The sequence below is a fragment of the Mchenga conophoros genome, linkage group LG7 (assembly GCF_057382185.1).
Source record: "Mchenga conophoros isolate Kocher_MC1m ecotype Shallow Benthic linkage group LG7, M_conophoros_male_GT1.1, whole genome shotgun sequence".
Taxonomy (NCBI): Eukaryota; Metazoa; Chordata; class Actinopteri; order Cichliformes; family Cichlidae; genus Mchenga; species Mchenga conophoros.
The window spans coordinates 35,087,580-35,109,851 of record NC_140532.1 but is presented as its reverse complement, the minus strand read 5'-3'; the positions used below and the strand labels follow the sequence as shown (position 1 = coordinate 35,109,851).

Genomic DNA, 22,272 nt, shown 5'->3' with positions numbered 1-22,272 from the left:
TCAATATGTGAACAGATTATGAAATGAGATATTTCCGGAGTTTCTCAGTTACCTACGACTTCCTCTCCCTTTTCTGCATTCATAATTCCATCTATTTTCACAAAATTCCCAAGACCACTGGCAAAAATGTAGTCTCAAAACATGACGGAGCCTCAAGGCTTTTTCATGGATGTCTGTAGACACTCGCTATTGGACCTCTCTCCTGACCTCCTCCATATATATTGAAGACAATAAGAGCCAAAAATCCATCTCTCGATCAGACCTGTTGTCACTGGTTTTCAGTCCAGTTCTTTTGTAACCTGGCCTTTTCTATCCAGTTTTCTCAAAATTAGAAGTACTCACTGCGGATTATGTCAAGATATGTCAACCAACTAGTACCTAGTGGCCAATAGGTCTTTGAGAATCACCTCATTGATGCAACAATACTACTTTATGCCTTTTAAAATGTTTTCTTTGGCAATTTTTAAAGATTCAACTAAATAAATTATGTGATTTTGCAACAGACTGCTAGTAACAAAGTGAATAATGATACAATTTAAGTTTTTGTCTTTGTTAATTTGTCAGTTGTAGACAACACTGGTTTATTTAGGTGGGTTTTTATGCTCATGGTGACTTAAAATAAGAAAAATATTGCCTCTGAAAATCATCAGGTACAAGGACCGGACTGAAAATGATTGAAAAAGCAGCCAGTGTCCAAAGAAAAACTTTGAAGACCTTCAAATGGACTAAGGTACAACAGCTGAAGACCAATTTAAAACATTACAAGAATGTCTGGCACAACATGAAGAAATGGATGGTGATTCAAGACTTTAGCACTGTAGCTCCCAGACCAACAAAGACTGCAACACAACACACAGACACAAAAATATTCATATTCCTCCAGGCCTCGGCTTCTGTTTGAATGCATCACCAGTTTCAATAAAAAATAGAAGACTATTGTTGTCTTCACGATTGCGTTATTAGTAACAGAAGCATTTGAGTGTATAAACCCAATTCTGTGTACCATTTGTGTACAAAATGAATTCAAAAACTGCAATTTTCACATGACGAGTGACCGTGGTAGTTTCACTCAATCTCATTCAAAAAAAATCTGATTTCTGTTAAACTCAGAGCACCCTGAGGCCTAATAGAATGAGCCACTTCCTACCTGCAGACAGAAGTCTCTAGAAATGGCAGGATTCAGCTCATTGACCGGATATTAATGGCTACTTCCGGTGATTTAGCGCTGTGGACTCCAGGTGATGGATTGGGGACACCTTCACTGTGAATTGGAGCATTTGGTGGCTCCATTGTAAAGCAATTAGACCATTACAATAGAGTCACTTTGGCAGGAAGTCTGTCTATGGGACACCAGGTGGACCAACTAGAGGAGAATGAAAATGCCTTTATTAAGATGGACAGAATGGTAAATGGCCTGTATTTGTATAGCGCTTTACTTAGTCCCTAAGGACCCCAAAGCGCTTTACACTACATTCAGTCATTCACACACACATTCACACACTGGCGGTGGCAAGCTACATTGTAATGGCCTGCATTTGTATAGCGCTTTTCTAGTCCATAGGACCCCAAAGCGCTTTACACTACATTCAGTCATCCACCCATTCACACACTGGCGATAGCAAGCTACATTGTAGCCACAGCTGCCCTGGGGCGCACTGACAGAGGCGAGGCTGCCGGACACAGGCGCCACCGGGCCCTCTGACCACCACCAGTAGGCAAACACGGGGTTAGTATCTTGCCCAAGGATATTTGACATGCAGCCAGGATGCAGCCTGGGATCGAACCACCGACCTTCTGATTAGTGGCTGACCTGCTCTGCCACCTGAGCTACAGCCACAGCCACCCTGGGGCGCACTGACAGAGGCGAAGCTGCCAGACAGTGGCGCCACCGGGCCCTCTGACCACCACCAGTAGGCAACGGGTGAAGTGTCTTGCCCAAGGACACAACGACCGAGACCAAGACGAACTGCCAACTCTTGAGCCACGATTGCCCCAAATAGTTGATACCAAAGAAGGGGAGAGAGACGAGACACTTCTAGAAAGCTGGAGGTTAAAGTTGCTGTGAGTTTTTATTTCCATGTACATGAACATGAGTGACAAAAATGCTACAATTAGGAATAACAATGTAAAAAGCTGAACAAAATATCAACAAGCACACCATAGCTTAATAGTCAACATATAATTCAGCATGGAACATTATGTCCTGCAGAAACTTGGATCACAGTATGAGTGTGTTTCCTTAATCTCCCACTCAGTCTTCACCATCGAGCCTCCTAAGCCAGTAAACATTTCAATATTCATTGGTTTAGCATGCCACAACACAAAGCCAGTCAGAACTGGTCCCCGCCCACTTAATTAAAGCAATTTATAAATATTTTACAGTATAATTATGGAGACAAATTGAACAGAGGAGCTACAATAAACCTTCAGGTATTGCATTTGCTGGAAGGGAAGGACAATGTGATTAAAACCAGCCGTGATATATCATGATATAAATGCCACAATATGGCCAGAGTTGGACGAAAATCATATAAAAAGATCAATCGGCTGTTTTTCTTTGGAGCAAACTGTGTTCCTGTGTTACATTTCATCGCAAAAAAATAGTCATTAAGTGTTCCATTCATTCATTAGCTTCTTTTCTATCAATTTTCTCTTTCTCCTTCAGCAGCCAGAGCAGCAAAGCAACACTTAATCAAGAGTTTTGTGCTTTGACTTGTGAGCAGCTGCTTACCACCAACCTGAGCTGAACAAAAATACTTTTTTCTATTCTTTTCTAGGAGGAAAAAAAATGTAGAGATTTCTGATTTGCTCAGTTGTAGCTGCCAAAGTGAACATCTGTTGGTCAGGGAAAATTAAAGAGTTTGCACTGTGATAATATTAATTCACTGCGGGTTGAGTAAATGTTTGGAGAAAACTGTGGGAACGCTTCCAGCATTCTGCGAGGCAGCCGTAGTCTGAAGACCTCCTAATCTCATTCCCGGGCATGCTGTACATTTATCAAAGCATCTAGTGTCTCCAATATTCACACAAGGTGTCCTCTGGTTTGCTTTGGGTTTAGGAAGTAGCGAGACCGGTATCTATAGCAACTCCAAGCTCATCACATAATGATGTAAGATACTTTTTTTTTTGTCACATTTGGTGTCAGTTCGCAAAATGCCATTAATGATGTGAAGGGACTTGTTTTATCCCAACCAGATACCTTTCAGTGCCTAAATCAAACCAAACCATGGCAGACTGTATAACACATGAGTGTAGCCACCATCACCTACTGGACTCTGTAATTTGAAGCCTTAATGCTAGCTTTTTGGCTGATACCACATTGGTTTTTGAATCACACCTGCTAATTAGTGCAGGCTAATAAAATGCTCGAATTTTACTCATCAAAATGCAGAAACATTTTAGATCATCACACAGTGAGCCATTTAATATTAGCCAAACGATTAAGTGAAAAAAAGAACCTCTGATTCTAACTCTCTGCCTGGGAGGGATGTGAGGTGGGCAAATGAACTGAATCATTTCTTCAACAGATTTGACTCAGCCATGAGGCAGTCTGCAACATCGGCTGCAGACTCACCCACCCCCACTGCTGCTGTTCCACCTCAGACACTTCACACCTCCTCTATTCACCCTGCTCACTCCCCCCCACCCCCAACAACAGCATCCAATACACACTCAACACAAGGCTCCAGCCTGTCTCTCTCAACCACCCAGGTTAGGAGGGAACTGAGGAGGATTAATGGCAAGAAGGCAGCGGGTCCAGATGGCATCAGCTCGAGGGTCGTCAGGTCCTGCGCGGACCAACTGTGTGGGGTGATGGAGCACCTCTTCAACCTGAGCCTGAGGTTGGGAAGAGTCCCACAGCTCTGGAAAACCTCCTGTGTTGTACCAGTGCCAAAGACTTCACGCCCCAAGGACCTCAACAGCTACAGGCCGGTGGCTCTGACATCCCACCTGATGAAGACCCTGGAGCGGTTGGTCCTGGCTCAGCTTCGGCGCCTAACAAGCTCATCACTGGACCCACTTCAGTTTGCCTACCAGCCCGGCATTGGAGCGGATGATGCCGTCATTCACCTCCTACATCGTTCCCTCGCTCACCTGGAGACCGCTGGAAGCACTGTGAGAATCATGTTCTTTGATTTCTCCAGTGCCTTCAACACCATTCTTCCCTCGGTTCTAAAGGACAAGCTGGTGAACTCTGGAGTGGACCATCACCTCACTACCTGGATCCTGGACTACCTCACCGACCGACCACAGTATGTGAGGACTCAGGGCTGTGTGTCGGACAGGGTCGTCTGCAGTACGGGGGCCCCACAGGGAACGGTTCTGGCTCCGTTCCTCTTCACCATCTACACTGCAGACTTCTCCCACAATTCCACCCAGTGCTTCCTGCAGAAGTTCTCTGATGACTCTGCAATAGTCGGCCTCATCACTGATGGGGACGACAAGGAGTACAGAGGACTGACTCAAGACTTTGTGGACTGGTGCCAGCTGAACTACCTCCAGATCAACGCCAGTAAAACCAAGGAGCTGGTGGTAGACTTCCGCAGGCACAAGCATTCTCCACTGCAACCACTGAACATCCAAGGTATGGACATTGAGGCTGTGGACAGCTACAGGTACCTTGGTGTTCATCTGAACAATAGACTGGACTGGACTCATAACTCAGACGCCCTCTACAGGAAAGGGCAGAGCAGGTTGTACCTGCTGCGGAGACTCAGGTCGTTTGGGGTGGAGGGCCCACTCCTGAAGACCTTCTATGACTCTGTGGTGGCTTCTGCTATCTTTTATGGTGTGGTCTGCTGGGGCGGCAGCATCTCTGCTGGGGACAGGAAGAGACTGAACAGGGTGATCCGAAGGGCCAGCTCTGTTCTAGGATGCCCTCTGGACCCAGTGGAGGTGGTGAGTGACAGGAGAATGGCGGCTAAGCTGTCATCCCTGTTGGACAACGTCTCCCACCCCATGCAGCAGACTGTGACAGCACTGAGCAGCTCCTTCAGTGGGAGACTGCGGCACCCACGGTGTGGGACGGAGAGATTTCGCAGGTCTTTCCTCCCCACTGCTGTCAGACTCCACAACAAAGACTTTAACTGATCAAGCACACACATCCACACATGTGCAATAACACTAAGTGCAATAATCCTTTCTGGCATCGTTGTATTTTTACTCAGTTGTATATAGTATTTGTATTTGTATTCTATTTTTATCTTATTGTATATTTATTTTATTTTATTCTACTGTATATAGTATTTTATTTTATTCTATTCTGTACAGCTGTGTACTGTATTTATTCTTATTGTATTCTAATTTTTGCGTCATAACTTTTGCACTGTCCACTTCCTGCTGTGACAAAACAAATTTCCCACGTGTGGGACTAATAAAGGTTATCTTATCTTATCTTAATCTCGCACTGAAAGCACCTTTTTACTACAAGCCGTATTCACTAAATTACACTCACACGGATACATCGGGGGCAATTCTACTTTTATTGCCCCTGACTGGAGTAGCCAGGGAATCAAACCACCGACGTTTTTATTTATTTACGATCCACAAAGCCACAGCTAATTTACATAGGAGGAAACAACCTTTTAGTTTTATTTACTTTGTGTAACAGGCTGTGAATGTGTCTTTTAATGCTGCAAAGTTTGGCATTTTAACATGGAAGCCATAGACTCCTAAAAGAACTGCAGCTTTTAGCATTTCACATTGGCTTCATTTTCAACCCCAAAGGTTTCCACTTAGCCTACCAGAAGCAAAAGTAAAAAGCAAGTAAAATATAAAAATAAATCAGTGAATGAAAACTAAGCAAAACAAAGCTCAAAACAGAAACTGAACTCTAGTCCGTCACATGTTATGTTTGATTCACTTCTGACTCCTCTGAGAAGTCCAGTGTGCTGCCTCAAATAAAAATGTGAATTAATTCTGTTATTTGCCTGATAAACAGCAACGTGATTTTTAGTTTTAAAGAAGTTTTTTGACAGATTTCTAAAATAGTTTTCATGTTTTTGTGACAGGTGGTCTGAGAACTTTAAGCACTTTGTGTATTAGCATTTTAAAAGAAGGCCATTAATCTCTCGAGGTCCAACATTGATGCCACAACCAGTGTGTGACATCATCTGACAGAACAGCAATATTTCACACCCTGGGATGAAAACAAAAAGAAAAGCAGGCATTTCTCTCAGGATAACGTCAGGTTTAGAGTGGTTTTCGTCCAAACTTGCAGACGATATGACGGAAAAGGCAAAGACCAGCATCAGGGGATCGTTGCAGGGGTACCTTTGTCCTTGAGGCAGAGAGTTCAAGCTGTCAAATGTAAGAATAATAAGGAGGAGGAGAAGCGCTGATCCTCCAAACTTAAGTCATGACTCATTTCACACTTGTACAGCCACACACACGGTCACAACTGGAAGCCAGCCAGTACAAGATGGTGGCCAAATAACTGTTGGCCAGTGGAGCAGTTAGGTGCTAAGTGTCTTGCTCAAGGGTACCCGCAAGGGCAGTTTTCAAAGAGACACCTGCTCGTTGGGTAAATCACAGTGTTCCAGCCAGCGCAACCCTTCAATCTCCTCCCTTAAATTACAGGCAGCTGCTGCCCAAATAAAATAATCCTTACAAGTATAAATCAAAATCTGTTTCTTGATTTTGTCACAGAACCATCAAATCAACACAAGTGCAGAAAACCATTTCAAAGTAAAACTTGCATTAAATATAAAAGTTTCAAGCAATCACAGGACTGTATTGCATTCACATGAAAATGATTTTTTAACTGGGGCCCCAACAGTATAACAGACTGAATCAGACACTGGCTGAAAGCTGTCAAAATGCAAAATATTTGACATTCATGTTCATTTACCGACCGTTTCCCCACAGTGTCTTTCCTACAGTCAATAAATTAATACATATTTGGTACTTACATTAAAAACATATAAGTTATTAGAAACATTATATTCAAGTTAATGAGGCATTTAGCTATTGAATTATGCAATCATTTGCATAATTCCCACAAGAGAAATTTGAATACCAAGACAATCTGAGTTCAAAATTGCTTGTTTCAGGGTTGTTGGGGTTTTTTTTTTGCACATTAAAGTTTTTTTCCCCCTTTGGGAGTCAAAATGTTCTTCAAATAAAACTACATAAACAAACTCTAAAAATCTTAAGCATGAAAACAAATCAAATCAAAACTTGTAGGTTTGGTGTATGTAAGCACTACTGAAGTGAACATTTTGAGAAAAAAAAAAATTAAGAAACCATCCTCTAAAAATACGAATTGTAAAACTTTCCTACATTTTTATTTATTTATAACATTTATTCACTGGTTAAAATACTTAATTAACAGATATCACCATGAAACTTTCACAGTTGTTTACTTATAAAACGTATGTTTTGTATTAACAGTTTGTGAAAATCACTCTATAAATATGCAAGTGATGCATTATCTCAGTTAAGGTGGACCAATTTGCCCAAATTATTTTGGCCATTTTTGTGTCATGGAAGCCGAAAATAGCCCCCAAAATCTCAAACTTCACTTGTGCATGTAGTATTTAAGGAATATAAATGGCTCATACACTGTACTCTTACTGGAAAAACTTTGAGATAAATGAAATGCAAACGTTTCTCACTTCTCCTGTCCCAGTAACTAATTCATACTGAAAAAGACTTCGCTTTACTTTCTTGCCAATGTTTTTTTTTAGTTGTCTTTGCAGCAGAGAAAAAAAAAAATCAATTCTCATGAATATTGCCAGTGTTAATAACAATCTAAAAATAATAAAAGCTCTGGCTAAAGCGTTATGGGTCAAGTTTTCTTTTTAAATGATTACTTACATAACCAGAAAAATCTTTACAGCTAAAGTTCCCCTCGCTTCACCATGAAAAGTTCAGTAAGACATGAAACAGATGTGGCATTGTCTACAGGCTACTGCATTCATACAGACCATTTAATAGTGCACCTTTCATACAAATCATATCAAGTACACAGAGTTGTATATTGTAAATATGAATTACTTGTAGGAGTGTGCATTTTCACCAGTAAATGAGCCTCTTGTGAAAGAAAATGCTGTCCAACGGCCCAGCGAAGTGCTTATGTAAGGCAATAGACTTTTAAAGTCTGTAATAATGGAAACATGTATGCAGAAAAAGGCCAAAAACAACTTGTAAACTGGTTTGGTTTTAGAGTTTTGTGCATCCTGAAAGGCTCGTTAGGTATGCATGCTTTCATCATTTTCATTAATCATTTTCAGCAACATACAGCAATGAATTCTTTAACTCTGGGTCACTTAATCCTTTAGATGTTAATTATCTTGCTCATGACTATGTTAGCTGCAGTTCAGCTGGGAATAAGGAAAGAGGAGGAATTTTTCTTTCCTTAGCTGTGAGCTCAACATTTGTGGCCTCTGCTCTTTAGTAAACAGCACAAATGTGGACCTTTAGGATGCCTTAAGGCATCAAGATGCACTCTGAACTCTGCCGATGCAGTAGGCAAATCTGCTGTCAGTGTGATTCGAAATGAAGGAACACAAGTATGTAAACACAAGGCCAGAGGCCAAGCCTAAAGGCACTCAAACTTGTTTATTCCAGACAGCTCTTAACCAGCTTAACAACCTACGTTCAGAGTTCTGAACTGCAAACAGTGGTGGTGAAAGACTTTTTAAACAAACTCTTTTCGCTGTGTCGTTGTTGGGAACACGTGCACAACTGGTCTATCCGTGACATACTCCCACTTTTTTCCTGCCAGGCTGGGTCAGGATTATTTTCTCTCTTATCATTTTTCTGCTTTTTTTCCACCCTCGTAGTGAAACTCTGAGCAGGGATTCTTGGCAGCTTGGCAGATGATTCAGTCCCTGGTCTGTCTCTGTGCTGAAGACATCAGTGGGCGCTTTCATCTCATATTTCCTCCTTGTCGGAAAAAAAAGATTAATATTTATTGTCATATCCAGACTAATATATAAGTATTATATGTATGTCATAGTGTTCAGTTACAAGTTAAGTGCCCTGCTTTGGCGTTCACATCCCAAAAACAAGCTCTGCCAAAAATTTGTCCACCCCAAGGATCCAGTTGTCCGGCACGAAGAGTAACATAGTGTATGCTGTTAAGTGCCAGGAGGCTTGCCAGGTTTTATACATCGGGGAAACCAAACAACCTCTGGCGAAGCATTTATTTATTTATTTTTAATTTACTGCGTACAGATGTTTCATGATTGTTTGAATGTCTAGTCTCCACTTTGCAGTCAGCCTTCAGTCCTTGAATTGTTAAGGATTAAATTACTTGTGTCTCAGCATGACTTCAAAAAGCTTGTCCATCTTAAGTCAACTTGACTATTGTAACGAGCATTTACAGGCTTCTTTAAAGAGATGATCAGACAGCTGCAGCTAATTCAGAACGTCGCTTCTCGAGTGCTCGCTGAGACCGTGAAAATGGCTCATAATGCGGCAGTTCTCAGATCTTCATGCAGGCTCCTGATTGTCAAACTATGAGGCAAAAAAAAAGAAAGAAACGGTTAAAAAACATTTCTGACCGGCTGCTATGTTATAAACCATCCAGTGCCCTCCGGTCCTTTGAAACGGCTCTAATTTCTATCTCTATGCTCCCTCTCCAGATCTGGAACAAACCCTCAGAGAGCTGCAGCTTTTATTCAGTCAAGTCATTTCTCATTTGTAAGAATGCACTGTACTTTTGTGTAATGTTTTTGTATTATTGGTCATATTTTTTTCCTCTTTTATTAGTTCTTTAATTTGAATTGTAATTAATTCCTGTCTACACACACACACACACACACACACACACACACACACACACACACACACACACACACACACAGCTTTATTCAATTATTTTATTTATTGAGCTTCTTTTTTATTAAATTGTAAATGGTAAATGGCCTGTATTTATATAGCACTTTACTAGTCCCTAAGGACCCCAAAGCGCTTTACACATCCAGTCATCCACCCATTCACACACACATTCACACACTGGTGATGGCAAGCTACATTGTAGCCACAGCCACCCTGGGGTGCACTGACAGAGGCGAGGCTGCCGGACACTGGCGCCACCGGGCCCTTTGACCACCACCAGTAGGCAACGGGTGAAGTGTCTTGCCCAAGGACACAACAACCGAGACTGTCGGAGCCGGGGCTCAAACTGGCAACCCTCCGATTACAAGGCGAATTCCCAACTCTTGAGCCACGATCGCCCCTACCTTCTTTTTTATCATTTCAATCTTATTTTGACTTTTCATTGTACTTTATTTTTATTAGGCTGTTCTACTTCATTTGAGCAATTTTTAGGTTTTTAACTCATTAATTTTATTTGCTTTTACATTTTACCTTGCTTTTACATTTTATGTACAGAACTTTGCTAATTCTCCTGTAACATCTTTCATTGACAGCTACTGCTCTTTTTTCAGTTCCCTCTATTGATAAGATACAAGATGAGTTCAGGTTCCAGTACCTTCACACCCCACCAGGGGGCCATGGCCCATTCATTAATTATCCAGTTCAATGCTGCTGGTAGGTGGGCTGCTCCCCCAGTTGTCACAGAGCCAGAGAGAGGGTACGCCCTTGAAAACTTCCCAGTCTGTTCCAGATAATAAACTTTACTTACATTCAGTTGTAGTGTTTATTACCCTAAAGGCAATTAAAAGACCTGCATGATGGATGCATTAATGACTGAACCTGAACATGTGGACTGGTTGATTCAAATCATTAAAAAAAAAAAAAAAAAAAAAAAAAAAATGTTACCACTGCCATTTTAATTTAGTCTATAATTGTATTTACTTTTTGTTTTCCATTTCATTTCAGGTATAGAAAAAAAATAATCATCCAACCATTCATCCACCTAACTGTTGTTAATGGCAGCCAATAAATCAATGGAGTGGCCTTTTTGGATCCTGTGTTTAAACGTGCGCACCGAATCAGATGTTCTGTGAGTCAGTGTCATTTTTTCAGATGGTGAAGAAAGCAGAGCAACTACCAGCTAAAGAATGATTTGTACTTGTTAGAAACCTAAGCAGATATACACATATTTACTAATAACAATAAACACAGCTACAAATGATCATTTCGGTCCATCTCTTTTCGATGAGCCAAAAGCTGTTTCTTAGCAAACGTGTCATGCAGTTAAAACCCATCATTAAAGATCATTCTGTGCAACTCTGTTTAATTCATTAGCAAATATGTGGAAGTCTTGATTTTCACTGAAGTAAATCTATTGCTCATTTGCTTATCCAGATTGTTGCATGTTCTTTCCTTTACTGCCATCTCAGACCCACAAATAGCATCAATAATCCTGCCACAACAACAGGCTTGGCTTTAAATAAGCCTCTGCGTCTAATTTTATCATCAGCACATTACTCATTCACACCGTCCTTTCCCTCCTGTATAGTTCTCCACAGGCTTAATCCACTACACTTTAGCAAACCCGTGTTCGGAGATGGCCTCTGAAAGCAGTAGATTGCCGTTTCCCGTTTCCCGTGTCAAGAACTTACAGCTGAATTTCTTTCCGACTCGCTCCTCTTCCTAAAAGCCTGCCTTGGCCTCAGTCTCCAGAGTCAATGCCAGGGTTGGCAACCAAGTATGCATCTACCCAGCACTAGCTTTTCATTAATCATCGTCTCTGCCGCGTGCCAGGTAGTCAGAAGATGTGACAGGATAGGGATAAGGACATCCATTTTGCTTTCCTGGCCAGAGACGTTAACAATAAGGCAGGCAAGTCTTGTCTCACCATTAGCCACAGGCTCTCTGATTTTGTTAATTTAATTGGTTTCAAGTCTGAGGAGGATTTGAGGAAGAAACAAAAGAGGAGCGGTGATGTAGCAGCACAAAGAACAAACAGAGAGCCAGCAAAGAACACAAAAGATAAGAGATGAGTTTGCTTTTCGATATGTTTACCCGTCTCCCTCAGCCTACAGTGAGCTGAAGAAATACTGTGTGCCTCTCCTGTGTTTGGAACAGTTGCTTTTTTATCACCATCCTGCAAAGGGACCAGAGAGTGAGGGGATTCAATAAGAGATGAAAACTTGGCCGCTGTCTAAATTCACTGGGTTGACACATAGTCTGCTGCCAGGGACATTGACATGCAAACACTTGGCCACAAGTTAGAGGAACGGGAGCCGAGTGGCCCGGAGCAGCTCCACAGACTGCTAATGGTCAGTGTGTCGATTAGATGGTGGGAGGCAGATAGAAATCTCGTTATACTATTAATTGATTCATAGCTTGGAGCTCAATCCAGGGTTGTGACGGAGGTTGGTCTAGCTCAGCAGTGCCAACATGCAGACGGCACCGGACTGCCTGCTGTGAAGAGTCTGCAGATGTTTAACCCACTTTGCATTTATTATGCTTCGCTCCGAATTTAATTCAGAGAGCTCAGTGCAATGGCATCTTTACCGCATTAATGTGATCTTAAAGAGGATATAGTTGCAGTACAAAACTTAAAAACAAGCAATTATCAGATGTATCCCAAGTGATTACAAGTTAATGAGTTCGTATGATGTCACCAGGAGGGTTACAAATGAGGGGATTGCTCTTGGTAACTGTTCATAGAGCCAGAGGTTGCCTTTGGGATTAACATCAACATGTTTTAAAGATGTTTTTGCGGTGTGGAGGACAATCAAAGCATCTTCCGTGGAAAAACAGCTGCCTGTTCCTGCTGAAAACAGAGCTAATGAGATCGCTCAGCTCGAACCACTTAGTAAATGTGGCAGAAAACTATTTCTGGACTTGAAGATTAGAATTTAGGGCTGCAACAATTTCCACCTTAATAACATTTGGTTTGGCGTTAAAAACATAAATTAAAACTGAGAGTTGAAGTTGGATACTCGGAGCGTTCAGTTCAAGGCGACGAGACTGCTGAAATGAATTGCTGTCACAGCTGGATTCATCAAGAGCGTCCAGACAGCTGCTTATTCAGTGGTGAAATTTCATCTGTCACAAATGACAGAAGCTTAGATTCACTGAGCTTCACAGACGTGGCTGTTGGATTTTGAAAGGACTATAAACACAGAGATTCAGTCAGTTAATCATCAGAAAAGTTTATTAGATGTGCTTTGGTTTGTTGTTTAAGGAGTCTAATGAGAAAACTATTTAGAGATGCAACGATGTATCAGGCAAACATATCAGCTTTGATTGTTGTAGAAAATCCTGAGACCAGGCTTCAACTCGTACAGAAATACTAACTCAAGAGAGCCAGTTATCAAAGCAGAGACCAGAGTTCTGAGATTTATCTGGTTTTTTTAAATAAATAATATAATTTGTGTAATATAATGACATAAACTGGAGACACATGCAGCACTGCTCCAGCAGTAGATAGCATCAACAAGTTTGAACATAAAAGTCACCTGTTTCTTAGAAGAACAATATGCTTTAAAAAAAAAAAAGAAAGAAGAAGAAACAAAGAATTTCCAAATTAAAAGTTGGATCATTTCCACTCTTACTTATATACTATACTATTTATTGTATGTCATCAAGGTGCTCTAACGATGGGAGATTTTTCAAATAAAGGCCTTAACAGTTAACTGTTAAAAAAAACAACAACAAAAACCCACCAGTGTCAGATATATCTCTGATATTCAAAATAAAAATCCAGAGTTTATAAGAATAATAAAGGAATTTAATTGACACTCACTTTTTTCAAAGATGAAACCCTCTAAATACTTATTGAAGATCAATATAATTTAACACTGAAATTTTCTAAATAAAACCCCATAGGCCATTTTAGAACATTAGCATGATGCTCAGAAATATCGCCATTTTGAGAATAAAAACCTATTTACCACCAAATTTTTAGCAGCAAGCCACAGACCAAAATCCTGTAACAACAACAACAGTCCCACAGCAATTTCTCCAGAAACTGCATAGCTTATTTTAATGCTGCAAGTGGATATGTGGCAACAGTCAACAAAGTTCTTGATTTGGAGAAACAACACATTCAGAAAGAAATTCTCTTTTAAAACCACCAGACAAAACTGACAAAAGCAGTCATTTTTACCTCACAGAAAACAGGACCAGCTCCTTGTTCATCCACTTTGTGTGTTTAAGTTCTGAATTAATGTATTATAACACTGAGAAGTGGTAGACAAACAACTCCTGTGTTTTAAGGGGTAAAATCACTGCTTTTATCAGTGGAGCTTGGTAGAGTGTAACTGCTTCACTTCCTCAGCAGGAAGAGCTGTCGGGCAACAGGTAAACCGGTAACAATGTTCCAAATATAGGGTGCACTTAAACTGATATTGATTTGTTATTGGTGGCCAAAAATCTGCTTTGCCACTGACTGTGCTCACAGACATAAACACAGGTCAAATGGCTTCCAGGTCATCCACAGAATCTATTTATCATACAGAAAAAGGGCCCTGCTGTGCATGATCTCTTGGGACTTCACCAAATAAGCAGAAGCCACATCTAAAAATTCCCCTCTTATTGATGACTGCCATTGGTTAGGAGGATGGCATTTTCCGATGGCAGTGTTTGATGTTTATCTTTTGTTTCCCATCAATTTTGTGCCAAATAAATGTTCAAAAACATTGTGATGGAAGGATAAAAGACTTTAAAACTGTTGATAATGAGAATGTATTTGTTTCTCTTGTTGAAAAGGAGGATAGATGACATCAAAGACAACAAAAACAAGAACACGCGCGCGCGCACACACACACACACACACACACACACACACACACACTTCAAGGTGCATCCCTAAAATTACAAATTAAGCTTTAGGGTGTACAAACAAGAAGTGATGCAGCACAAGATTAAAAACAATGTCGCCCAGCATCTTGACCTGAATATAAACTATATTTTACAATGTTTGGTTGCACAACATGAGTTTGTATTGATGGACTTTCAAGTGGGCCTGGAGTTTAAAAGGTTAAATTGATTACAGTTCTAAAAGCCTTTAATAAAATTTAGTCCAAACTGAGAAGGCATAAAAATAACTGAACTCAAGCATTAATGACCTCCAGGGGGACTTTATCTTAGACAAGGCTCCTCTCCTGCTGGCTGGATGCCTGCACTTTGCAGCTAATAACAGCACTAGGGCATGCAGCAGTGGTAACTAGTAGCAGTCACAGGTATAGACATGCTATCATCAATATGGAGCAGCTGAATTCTGATGACGGGAATTAAGGGATGAGAATGCTCCACTTCTTTATTTACAATAGCAATGATGAACGGCATTTTTTCCACAGATAAGAGACAACTTGAAATGATTGAGAAATAAAAAAAATAAAAAAAACTAAGACATGCCATTAGTATTCCAGCCAATGCATAAATGAGGCACAGTCACAGTCTCCTGCAGTTTTGTGAAAGACTGTAGTCAGCAGATTTAAGAGAATGTATTATTAAGACAAAAATAGGACAATGAATGCTTCACTTCAACGCACTAAAAGGTTATGAAAGTATATGTCCTATGTGTCTCCCTTATGGGCAGATCAAATGAACAAAGCTACAATAAGAAACGATACAGAATACACCAGGAATGAAGAGGCGATAACAGAGGGCCCATAAACAAAAGGAGGTTAAATATTATGTGTCAGGGACCTTGACCCCGTAAAGCCCAAAACTTGCCCTAAAGCAACCATGGGGAAGGAAAAGAGGCATAAAATGTTCTCATGTCTAAGCATTAGCCAAAAGCCTAAAGGTGCAGTTTTTTGGATTAAACGCAGATGGGGGATTGCCATGTGGCTGAGCCCTGAATAAAGTGAATTACAAAAACCCAGACGAGACCAGACAGAGCCTGGATGACTTTTTGAAGACCAGTGACGGTTAGAAAGGACTCAATCTGAGCTATAATCCATGGTTGCTGGAGGGAACATAACAGTGACCTTTCAACTACAGATAACCACCATTTTAAAAAGCAGCTTACAGATACCTGGCACTTTTGGTCGCTACTTTTCTTTAGCTCGTCGACTTTAACAGAGAACTTTCTACCCTTTGAGTGCAAAAGATCCATGTGCTGAAACCATGGTTCTCAACGTGTGGCCCACGGGCCAAAGACAGCACATGGCAATGTAGAAAGAGTGAACACATTTCATTCATCCGCATTTTATGTCATAGGATACCAAGTGAACATTTCTCATTATCTTTAATTGCCATTGTAACTAACTAAATCTTGTTAACTAATACTTCCAACCTGTGTCAGAAAAATAAATCTTATGGACACTAAAAGTGTTTGACGAGCTCCCTTTTCCATGTGCCGGCTCCATAAACCGATATTCTAAACTCTGACAAGAGGTTTCTCTGAAATGAAATCTCTTATCCATGAGACACCAGACCAACAACACATAATGATTACGACACACCAGCAAAATGCCCCAGTACTGAACTCCACAGCCTACCTGACTATTATTGCTGACCATGTCCATCCCTTTATGACCACAGTGTACCCATTTTCTGATGGCTGTTTCCATCAGGACAATGCACCATGTCACAAAGCTCAAATCAGCTCAAACTGGGAACATTACAATAACTTTACTGTACTCAAATGGCCTCCACAGTCACAGATCCCAACCCAACAGGGCACCTTTGGAAAGTGGTGGAATGGGAGATTAGCATGGAGGGTGTGCAGCTGATAAATCTGCAGCAACTGTTTAATTCCATGTCAATATGGAACCACATCTCTGAGGAGGGTTCTTAGTTCTAAAGGAAAAAGAAGGTCCAATTTGGTACAAGCATACTAAAAATAGCTGGTGAGTGTATATTTACATATTCAGTGTAATTATGCATTAAGAAAGTGAGTTTCTGAATCTCTTAACAACATAAAACAATTAAAGTGAGATGCAACTTTACAACCCTGCTAAAACTGACTTGCGCTTTTGAACTGTGATTGCTTGAGCTGTGAGTACAACCTTGGTGTCAATGAGTGCAATCACAACAAAAATCCCTATGGGGGTAAGAACTGAGCCAAAGGGGAAAAGTCAGGATGAAGAGGTAAAAGAGTTAAGAGGACTCTTCAGCACCATGGACAGTTCACAAGGCTCATAAAACCAAGTCCTCAATAGAATTCCTCCTAAATCAATCTGCCCTGCACACTTATTCGCACATGCTCTTTTATCACCTCATTTACTAATAGGTGTCCTTTGCGCTCAATGTCATTAACAGTAGTGCTCGGGGATAAAGTCATCTTTATTCTAAGTTATAGCGTTAAATTAATGACCTCATTACACACACACACACACACACACACACACACACACACACACACACACACACACACACTTCTATGATTACCAGCTGCTTTGAAGGTGTCTGGTTACATACGAGCTTCCTAGAAGTAATAGTTTAAAGCTGACACTCCAGTGTTGCTACAGCACATGCGTAGTGATATTACAAAGCTGCTTTCAGTGGACAAAATTAATTCCCCTGAACACATCGGAGCTTGTTAGTGCCAAGAGGTCAATTTCAGACACAGAGGCCAAACACGTAATTAATACGAGACGGGGGATAATCATACACGGGATAGCGAGGTCTAGAGCAGAAGTAGTTCCCAGGAGTTCGTGCCAGTTCAATGTTGCTGGGATCTAACAACATATATTAACAACACATCTATTGTTTATTATAAAGAGAATTTTGCTTCGGCTGTGTAAGAAAAATAAGAAAAATGCAACGCTTACCTTCACTGCTTCAGCATGGGTGACTTTATCGAAGACTTTGTCGTTGACTTTCATGATCTGGTCACCGACCCGGAGACCCTCTTTCTCCGCCAAGCTCCCGGGCTCCACCAGGGACACGTAGATCCCGACTCCGTGCTCCGAACCGCCGCGAATACTGAAGCCCAGGCCCTCGTTGCTCTTGTGCCGCTTCATGGTGACCTGGCGCAGCTCACCGGGCGGCTCGTGGATAAAGTTCCTCCCGAGAAGAGGTACCAGGGGAGCTGTCCCGTCGCTACTGGTGCTGAAGCTGTCCGGAGAGCCCCGCAGCGCCACTTGAAACTCGGGGGGGTTGTTTGGAGAGAAATGCCCCGGGGGCGTCGGGCTAGCACTGAGGAATTCGCCCGGGGACGGCTCGGCGTGTCCGTTGCTTGCAACTAAATCCGACTTTAAGTAAAGGCCCTCCGAGGTGTACTGCTCGAAAAGGAGCTGATCGGAGCGGGGGATCACCAGCCGAAGCATGGGCAGAAGTTGCCGTTTGCTGGGAGCGTTGAGGATGACATTGAGGGTCTGCACCAGGTCGTACACGTTGCGTTTGGAGTGGTAGACATTCAGGCAGTGGATGAACTGCTCCCTTTCGAAATCGTTGAGCAGGAGATTGAGCGCGTTGTGCAGCTTCCTCACGTTAGCTGACAGCGTCCGTGCGCTGGACGCCACAGAGTTTGCCGAAGAGCTGAGCGACATGCGCTCCAGGTCGGTGCTGCTCATCCTGGCGGTGTGACCGGGACAGGGCACCACACTTCTGCGGGGTTAGAGAGCGCACATAACGGGATGGACGCGCGGGATCAGACCGGCGCTTGGCATCACGACCACTGGAGCACTTGCAGCGCGGTTATACCCATGGTCTCCGGTACCGACAGATGAACCACTTCACGCTGTTATTCTCGCAGACACGAAAGAAGTTCAGAGAATTATGCCCAACTCAATGTCAGCGTTCACCCAAATTATCTCGCTAATATTGATTAGATATCGCTAACAGTATTCCGCAAACTTCACGCGCAAACGGTGCGTCACGGCTGGGAATGCAACAGCCGCGTGGAAAACTCGTCCCACTCCGTCAGTGAGCTTACTAATGTGCCACGTAAAGCTCTCAGCCTGCGTGTCATCAGCTGCCGTCTTATTTTCCAGGAGGTCAGGTGGCTACCGAGCTGCCGCTTCTCTGGTGTCCGCCTCGCCGTCAACAGCCCCACTCCAGTTCAGAATAAACACCGGAACTGAAAATTACACGCATTCAGTCCAACAAATTCGGCAAAAAGGAATAACAATTCCTTCGATGAAGAAAACAGAAAAGGATGAAAACTTATTTTTGGGCTCCTGCCCCGCGTCTCGAGGAGTTCAATATCCCGCTGTGGTCACCGTTTTACTTCCAAACGACTTCAAGCTCGCAAAAAATATCTATCTATGCACATCCGCACGGAACAAGAGAGCTTTGTTGGTTTTTGCTTTTATTATCCGTTTGCTTGAAGTGCGACGGTGACCTGCAGCTCAGAGTCCGCTTCCCAAACGTTACTACAGCGACTGAGCAAAGACTGGCGGATCTCTCGCTTCTGACCGTCCCCTGTCAGGAAATGACGCAACCTCATGCAGCCAATTAGTAGGTGGGAATTAGCAACTAGCACTCGTGTCACAACTGACGCCAATAAGTTAGTAAATGGATCTTTAATTAGACACAACAATAAACTGCTCTTTACTCAGGGTCGTTTGAAGGATTTTATAAATGGGGTGGCACAAGAGGAACCAAGAACAAAGTGCCGACAAACACGTGAATGTCTGATTGGAAATATATATATATATATATATATATATATATATATATATATATATATATATATATATATATATATATATATTTGTTTATTTATTTTTTTAACGTGGAAAACTGGTTTAGAAAAAAATTGGTTTTATTTATTTGTGCAGCTCTGTGCCCTGATGCATATGGTATTATATGAAAAGTGGCTCTATACAAGAGTCTGATCTTTTACATGTATCTGTCTTGCATAATGGTGAAACCTTGGGCTGTGAAAAATAAATAAATAAAGACAGAAACAGCTAGAAATTACCACATATGATTAAAACAGCGCAGTGCAAAGTTATCAGCTCACACCAGTTTGTTTGGTTAGCAAGCTGCTGTACAGGTGAAGCACACACACGACTACACATGATCTGGCGTGGAGCTTCATATCTGCTTGAAATAATAAATGTATTACTATTACTATTATTTTGCCGAGTGCAAAAACAGTCTTTATAACTACCGTACTATAAGATTTTTTTTGTGTGTAATTTACCATTTTAAGGCTTTAGGGCTAACAAACTAGGGCAGGGGTAGGGAAGGTTAGTCCTCGAGAGGTTCCTGCAGGTTTTAGATCTCACCCTGGGTCACCACACCTCAGTCTAATCATTCAACGAAGGATTTCAAACACATGACCACTAAACACATAAATGTATGTGTGATCTTTGATGTGTGATAATGTGGGGTTAAATGAATAAGGCCCCACTCACACGGGCCACTTTCAAAGTCAAAATACACAACTTTTACTTACTTACTTTTATTTCTGATTTTTCAAGTTTTACTACTGCTGGGTTAGTAGTTAGAGAATATTTGCAGAAAAATATGAAAAACTACAGGAAACCGTGGAAATCTGCTAGCAACAAAAGCAATGCCTACGAGGTTTTTGTTGCAATACTTCAACCAGTGACAGATTCAGCAGTTCTTCTTGTAACCACAGGGACTGCCCCCTATTGGCCAATAAATACAAGCACTTCTACAGTGGCTTGACTTTTCAGACTTGGGATCTATTAATACAGTCTGATCAGGGCCTGTGTTGGTATTACTAGGTCTGGGTAATCAAAGCCACTTAGTGCAATGCTTTGTTATCAAATCACCATTTATTATGATGTTTATTCAGTGATTTCAGGAACCAGATTAACATATGAAATAATTTGTGGGTCTCAGAGTCATCTTATGACATGACAAAGGAGAGAAAATATATTTTTGTCACAATAAAAAGTTTCAGTTTCAACTTTTTATTACTGGTCTTGTCAGCTCTAACCTAAAAGTTTCACTGTACTGACATAAAACACTTTAAAGGTCTTTTTTTGTATCTTAAATCTCACTTTGCAGAAGGAAAACACCACACAGCATCAACTCAGCGTATCTGTCTCTGATTTTTTTTTCCCCTGTAATCCACCTTTTCTGAATAGGAATTGATCTTTGTCTGCAGGTCTCTCTCTGGAGTTTAACTAGCAATCCTTGATCCATGAAGCCTCAAGCTATAGCCAAAAGGAGTAAAGTGGACTTGAGCTCGGCTCCCAGAGTGATCGATCACAAGAGCAAAACTGTGACGATATCAACTGCAAAATGAAACCCTGTGTTCCAAGGCCATTGTGTTGACAAATGGCGGTGTGCAGTTTTGGCAGAGCTTCAGAGCTGAGTCTTCCTTTAAAACTGAAGCCAGTGCAGATATTCATTCCACTTTATTAACCAGTAACTGAAGCGGTGGTAAGGCTGACTGCTCTCAGAAAAAGAACCATTGTGACATTTTAATTTGAAATTATGATCCTGGGTGTGCTGGGTGACAAAATTACTAATGTCAAAGTAATTAGTGAGGTTTAAAATGGACCAACAGACTTGGAAAATGGTCTTTGGAAATGAATCAATAAGACAGAGAATGCACTGACCATTAAAGGAGCAAATGAGGTTAAGGCAGAGCCGATTGAAATCACAGATGCAGCAGAACTGTCAGCAGGCGGCAACCCAGGGAGCTGAGATAAAAACAAAAGCATTTCAGATGATGCGCATAGTTTCACAGGAGGAGGTTTATCATTTAATGACTCGCTTCCCAGAGTCAATCTTCTTCCTCCAAATAAGCTTGTTGGAATATTAATGGTTTGTTTCCATGGAAAAATTACTTCATATTGTGTCTACAACTGTCTCCCTATTAGAGATTAATCAGAAAATTATTTCTAACAGCAATTTTACAAAGTAATCGTCCTTAATTGTTTTTTCTTTAGACAGCAGCTTAAAAACAACAACAACAACAACAACGACAACAAAAGTTGATAGAAAACAGAAAAAGGCAACAATCAAATATGTGAGAAAGTCAAACCAGAGAGTATTTCACAGTTTTTGACAGATTAAACAAGTTACTAATAATCAAAACAGTCACAGTGATACTGGTAACAGGGATAAACTGTTCTGGCACTTGTCACAGACTCATTTAGTAAATACTGTTAAATCTTGTTGTTCCAGATCACCACAGGAATGTGCGGGCTTGCATCTCTGCCCATAAAACTTAAAAACTCATGCCTGTTCTGCCCTTTATGTGTGGTGGCCCGGGCAACGTGCAGGTTTTTGTGTTTTACTTTACTTTCTTTCTCTCTCTGGTCTCAGGTGGAGTTATGGGATGGCTGTTCCGGCTGGGCCCACCTGCTCTGTTTCCCAGGGTTCAGCCGTCACTTCCGTCTCTCATCATCTCATCAGTGAGAAGCATTTAAAGACTGGCTTGTGCCTTCATTCTCCAGATTGTTGTCATTTCGATGGTGGTAATTGGCTCCCTCATGCTCAGAGCTCATTTTTACTTCAACCTGTGATCACAAGCTGGCTACCAGCTACCTAAGGAATACTTACCTGTAACGTACGTCTCTG

General features: G+C 41.5%; 1 protein-coding gene across 4 annotated transcripts in view; it reads right to left on the bottom strand.

Annotated features, from left to right (window-relative positions):
- The window catches only part of whrna (whirlin a), a 199,389-nt gene extending 180,189 nt beyond the window's left edge, over positions 1–19,200 (bottom strand). For 3 of the 4 annotated variants that reach the window (XM_085279034.1, XM_085279036.1, XM_085279035.1), the window contains exon 1: positions 17,592–19,198. In XM_085279034.1, the coding sequence (XP_085135160.1) occupies positions 17,592–18,335 (744 nt within the window). In that variant the 5' untranslated portion in view covers positions 18,336–19,198. Of the gene's footprint in view, positions 1–17,591 lie in introns of all 4 variants that reach the window. The other variant, XR_014893003.1, reaches the window with a different exon arrangement.
- Positions 19,201–22,272: the final 3,072 nt, after the last annotated feature.